This window comes from Giraffa tippelskirchi, chromosome 2 (assembly GCF_054371585.1).
Source record: "Giraffa tippelskirchi isolate mGirTip1 chromosome 2, T2T-mGirTip1v1.2.pri, whole genome shotgun sequence".
NCBI lineage: Eukaryota > Metazoa > Chordata > Mammalia > Artiodactyla > Giraffidae > Giraffa > Giraffa tippelskirchi.
In genome coordinates, this window is record NC_137276.1 from 36724636 (window position 1) to 36730767 (window position 6132).

General features: G+C 46.1%; 1 protein-coding gene across 1 annotated transcript; it reads left to right on the plus strand.

Annotated features, from left to right (window-relative positions):
- Positions 1-687: 687 nt before the first annotated feature.
- PPP1R3C (protein phosphatase 1 regulatory subunit 3C) lies at positions 688-5544 on the plus strand. Its single transcript, XM_081555022.1, has 2 exons — positions 688-791; positions 3067-5544. The coding sequence occupies exons 1-2, from the start codon at positions 778-780 to the stop codon at positions 4007-4009; spliced, it is 957 nt and encodes a 318-aa protein (XP_081411148.1). The 5' UTR covers positions 688-777; the 3' UTR covers positions 4010-5544.
- The last annotated feature ends 588 nt before the right edge of the window (positions 5545-6132 follow it).

Here is a 6132-nt window from a genome sequence, read left to right on the forward strand (position 1 = left end):
ACAGTCCATGGGGTGTTAAAGAGTCGGACAGGGCTGAAGCGATTAATACTGACTAACTAACATGGTTTATTAACAATATTAGTTAGAGAAGGAATATACTGTGTGGTGCATTTGTGGGTTCACCCTAACCCCAAAATATACAGTCAACTTCTGATTGCGCAGGGGAAGGAAAGAGATAAGATGAGCCAATGCACCAAGCAATGAACAAGATAAACATTTCAAAACTATAAATATAAACACACACACACACACATCCCATTCCCCAGCCCCCACCCCTCCACGCCTCCCCGGAACGGGCCACAGTGTCCTGCGCTCAGGTAACTGTATACAGAAGCCTCGCGAGTGAAGGACATCTCCCTGACTGCAGCCCCGCTGTGTTGGCGCCCCACCGGGAGGAGATTTGCTATTTTCCCTCCTGGCCTGCTTCTGGTACTCGCGCTACGCGGTTGCCTCCACGCCTCCTCGCCCGGGGTTCGCGTTACGCTACCCTGGCCAGCTGGCCTGGAGTCCCAGAGCGCCCCCAGCGCCCAGCGAACACTGCACCACGGCAGTCACGTCCCAGGCAAGGGCTCGCGCCCCAGCTGAGCGCTGGTTGGTCGCGCCGTCGAGCCCGCGGCCCGGCGATTGGCCCTGGCAGTCGGCTCACGTGGTCCCGAGCAGTTAAGCGGCCTCCCGGGCGCCGCACCCGAGATCTGCCGGAGCTGCGGCCACACGGGGACTCCCGGGAGAAGGGTGCGAACTCTCGCAAACCGCGGAGTGCCGCCGCTCCTCTGCCTGATGAGCTGCACCAGGTAAGTTCCCTGCAGACTCTCCGACCCGGAGCTCAGGGGCTCGCAGCTGTCGGGAGGCTGGGATGCGTTTTCCTGCTGTCATCTCCGCCCGGGAGACCCCAGGGGAGGGCGGGTTGACAGGCTGCTGACTTGAATCTGGCGCCGGGGAGGCCTTGGAGGTGTGAAGATTTGCTCTGAGCATCTTGGGCAGAGCTGATTTCGGTAAACGGCATCTTAAACCAGAAACTGTCTTAACGTGAGTCAGCGTTAGTTCTGATTCCCTCGTGGATTCTAACCGTATCTCTTGGTCCTGCACAGATGTCTCAAGGACTCGTGGGAAGAGTACTCAGATTGCTGGTTGGGTAGTTTGGGAAAAACTAACGATGGACGATGTTCACTTTCCTTGGTCCTCTTTCCTTCTTCTGACGGTTTGCCATAGCAAACTCAGCCTCGGAGTTTGAGCAAATGATTATTTTTAAACTCTTGGGCCAGACTTAACATTCCAGGGAAATCGCCATATCCTAAAACTATCGTTCTATAAGTACAAAATGTGAAAATACAGAACAAACCCCCAAACAAAAAAACCACCCACAAAACTACTTAAATAGCTTCTTTAGACATAACTGAGCAGAAGACTTCTCTAAAATTCCTGCCTGTTAACTATTATTAGACCAATAAATATAGCTTTGTTCTAAGCTTGTAGGTCTCCCAGAAAAAATCCTTGGGCTAATAAATAATAAAGTAAATTCTCAGAATGTTCTTTTATTATCCATCTTATGATAATGACCATTTGCCTATGTGCTTAGAGCTGCTGGGAAGACAGTTACTAAAGCCAGAATGAGAAATGTCACATACAGTATACACACCCTTCTTATCTGAAGGCTAGGATAGGGGGAAAATGTCCATAAGTTTGGCAATGTATACTCAGGGCTAAAGGCCAGAAAAAATATCCTTCTTGATGGACACTTCATGGTTTAATATTTCTGAGCATAGTTATGTTTAAATTTTAAATAGCTTTATTATCTTTCTGGTTATAAATATCCATTGCCAGAACATTAGAAAATACCAAAAAAGTACAAAGGCAAAAATAGATCACCTATCACCCAGACATAATTGTTAACTTTTTGTTGTGCTTCCTATTACACTTCTCAACATTTATAAGTTCATATATGTGTGTGTGTGTGTGTGTGTGTGTGTGTGTGTGTATAAAACACATATATTGAGACTACCCTATTTTCAGGTTTGGCTTTCCCAGTGACTCAGCGGTAAAGAATCTGCCTGCAATGCAGGAGACACGGGTTCGATCCCAGGGTCGTGAAGATTCCCTGGAGAAGGAAATGGCAACCCACTCCAGTATTCTTGCCTGGAAAATCCCATGGACAGAGGATCCTGGTGGGCTATAGTCCATGGGGTCACAAAAGAGTCCGACATGGCTGAGTGACTAAATAATGACAATAATTTTCATATCATCAGCTTTTCCCACTTAAATGTGGACTTGACATGGATGTCTTTTTGTGTGAAATATAGATGATGTTAAGTTTTTTTTTTAATTCGTAAATGGCTGCCTTGCACTTCAGTGGGTTATTTGTGTAAAATGAGGAAGAGCATGGTAATGAAAGTGCAAAGATAATCCTCTGATTTACTCTTTCTAGTCCTTTGCTCTCAAAACCCTTTGCTGTTTTTATTCTTTCTTTTTAAATGGATTTTGGTTCCAGAGAAGTGTAATTAATTCAATAGAAAAATCATCAAAGCAGTCGAGGGAGTGCAGTCTGGAACTTTGATTCTAGAACCTGTCTGGTCATTAGCTTACCTGGGAAGCTTTGAGAACATATATACATTCTTGTCCCCATCCCCAGGGGTTCTGCATTAGGGGTTCTAAGTCCAAGGATTCTGCATTGAAGAAAAAGAAAGGAATCCAACTTGCTAGGCCATGGTGGAGGCTTCCGTGGTGGCTCAGACAGTAAGGAATCTGCCTGAAAACAGACAGGTTTGAGAACTGGTGCTCCAGAACAGAGCAAATGGTTTTAGAGCTGTATTAGAGATGATCCCATCCAAATCTTTTATTTCTCAGATGGAGAAACTGGGACACCAAGTGTTTTAACCTATGGCCTATAGCCAGTCAAGGGTAGAGCCCAACATAAGATGCAGCTCTTATCACCTAATCCTGCATTCCGTTACTACGTGTGAGAGCACCGTGCTGGCTATAATAGCCAACAAAAATAGTACAGACATACTTGGGACCAGGGGAAGTGCATTCCAGGTGCAGATGATAACCCCTCTTCTTTCTGTATTCCAGAATGATCCAGGTCTTAGATCCACGGCCTCTGACAAGTTCGGTCATGCCCGTGGATGTCGCTGTGAGGCTCTGCTTGGCTCATTCCCCACCTCTGAAGAGCTTCCTGAGCCCTTATGATGACTTCCAGCGAAGAAATTTTGTGAACAAATTAAAGCCCCTGAAGCCGTGTCTCAACATAAAACAGGAAGCCAGAGCACAGGACGACTGGAAGCCTTCACACAATCAAGCCAAGAAGCGGGTGGTGTTTGCAGACTCTAAGGGCCTCTCCCTCACCGCCATCCACGTCTTCTCAGACCTTCCAGAGGAGCCCGTGTGGGATCTCCAGTTTGACCTCTTGGACCTGAATGATATCTCCTCAGGCTTAAAGCTCCATGAGGAGAAGAACCTGATTCTGGATTTCCCTCAGCCTTCAGCTGACTACTTAAGTTTTCGGAACCACTTCCAGAAGAACTCTGTCTGCCTGGAGAACTGCTCTTTGCAGGAGCGAACAGTGACAGGGACTGTGAAGGTGAAGAACATGAGCTTTGAAAAGAAGGTTCAGATCCGGATCACTTTTGACTCCTGGCAGAGCTACAACGATGTGGACTGTGCCTACATGAAAAATGTGTACGGTGGCTCGGAGAGTGACACCTTCTCGTTTGCCATTGACCTACCCTCCGTCATCCCCACGAAAGAGAAAATTGAGTTCTGTATCGCCTACTATGCTAATGGGCAGGTCTTCTGGGACAACAACGAGGGTCAGAATTACAGAATTGTCCATGCACAGTGGAAACCTGATGGGGTGCAGACGCAGATGGCAGCCCAGGACTGTGCTTTCCACCAGGTGCCACCCCCCAAGGGCGAGCTGGAGTCACCAGTCTTTGGCAGCCCAAGGCTGGCCAGTGGGCTCTTCCCAGAATGGCAGAGCTGGGGGAGGATGGAGAACTTGGCCTCTTACCGATGAATGAAGCAACCTGGTGACTGGTCTTGACCTTATTCCCCTATATAATTCTAGGTCTGTGTTGCTCAATCTTAGGAAGGCATTGCTACTTTCCTTCAGTAGGTTTAGGTGGGAGCTTTTGAGACCTGGCTACAAAAAAGATAGCCCCTTGAGAGTTTAGTGTGGGGGTTTTAAAGTATGGATGACACTGCCCAGTGTTGCTGTGGAGGATCAAGTTACAGCCTGGAACCCTATTTTTATAAAAGTAATATTCTGTCAATACCCTTTTCTCCTTCCCTCTCAATTCACTGGCTTTCATCTTGGGCAAGGAAATGTTGAAGAAGGACAGTGGATGATGATGGAAAGCTGTGTTAATGGTACGAGGAATGTCTGAAAAGTATACACAAAGGGCTTTGCAGCTCAGGTCAGAGTAGGAGCAGGAGGTCTGATACTTAACTGTTGGTGAGAAAATGAAGGTTATTTTGTTTTTTTAAGTTGGTTTTACAGTTTTCTCCTGGGGGAGTAATTTTTAGGGGGGGAGAAAAAGATCCATTCTAGGTATTCTCATGGAGAAGAACCCAAACAAACTTTAGGGGTATTGGATGGTTATTGGGGAAAGGTGAATTATAACTCTGGGGAATCAGATTTTACATGAAGCCTTTCTGTTCAAACGTGACTCATCAAAAACCATGATTTGGCAAAAGCTTAAGCAAATCTGGCTTTGCTGTCCCAGTGGGATAAGTGACCTTACCTATGGCCCAGGTAGTATGCCTGGGATCTCAGTGTAGATGCTGCCTAATCAAAAAAAACATGCCATCATCATTGGCCAGCAACTTGTAGGGACTCTATGTCATGTCAAGGATCACTCTCTGCAAGTGCCTTGATTAAACCAGAATGTTGTAGTTGCTTAACCCAAGTATCTGAAGGGTCATCTGATAACTCATGAGTGTTTGACCTCATCAGAAGGCCCCCTCTGTTTGCTGGCATTCCTCCTGTGACACTGTTGTATCTTCAAGAGTGTTGTCAGTGTTCACAACTTGCATCCTTCATATTGAAGGTGACTCATTTTTCTGCCACTTTATCGATGTGATATTGGAAGTGAAGACTGACACTGATTCTCAATTCAAGAATCCAGTACCTTGCACATAAAAGTAGCCATTTCTGTTTCTTGCCTATATTATTCTTGTTATTTTAAGTCTTCCTACCAATTTCTTGAAAGTCAACATTTTTTTTTTTTTAATGGATGGGAATTGTTTTGGGTGTGTTGTAATATACTTTGTTTTGGACTGTGCATAAATCTGTTCTGTAAGATCTTCAGAAAAGGAGCCTCTGAATGTTCGCTTCTGTCATCATGCACATCCGTTGAAAGGTGTTCTGAGAATGCAGTTAATTTTAACACGTCTGATATGCCATGCTGGAAAAGTACTATTGGAATAACTCTGCTGTGACAGTATTTGAGGTTTGGCTAGCACCCACAATTTTTCTACTCTAAATATTTCACTCTCCTGTAGCTATCCTCTGTGAACTTCTCACTTTAAAAATAAAAGTGTTTGATATAAGATCTGAGAATGTTTTCTTTCTCAAAGCCCCAGTTAGTTAAATAAGAAACCGTCAACTGAGATTCTCCTGTTTTGTTTAACTGAGCAAGGTTAGTTTGGACCAGGAATTGGATCCGCCTGAAGGTATTCACATGGTCCCAGTCTCATTAGTGAGAATTTCTACCTCCTGACCACTGGGGCTGGGGTCTAGGGGCAGTGACTTGGGCTGCTGGGACTGTCCCCTGACTGTCCCCATCTGTGCTGACTGCTTGTCACACACTCTTCAGTTTTATCTTGGGGGCCACTTCTCAGCTTGAAGTGGGGGGAGGGGGTGGTGTGGGAAGGGCTGGAGCAGCTACTGTCTCCTGAGTTCCAGCTCCTTCGTGAAAGGGCAAAGCTTGGAGCTGCAGGGAGGCTGTGTGTCGCAGGCAGCGGGCATCAGTCCCAGACTGAAGGGAGGCTCAGCTCCTTGGGGTGGGAAGCAGCAGGTCCAGGAAACAAAGTCTTAGTTCCAGTTCTTGCCTAAAATTCCAGAAAGGGCTTCTGCACAGTGTCTCTTAAGGGGGAATAACCAACCTTCTAGAAAGGCCCAATGATGAAAAACAAATT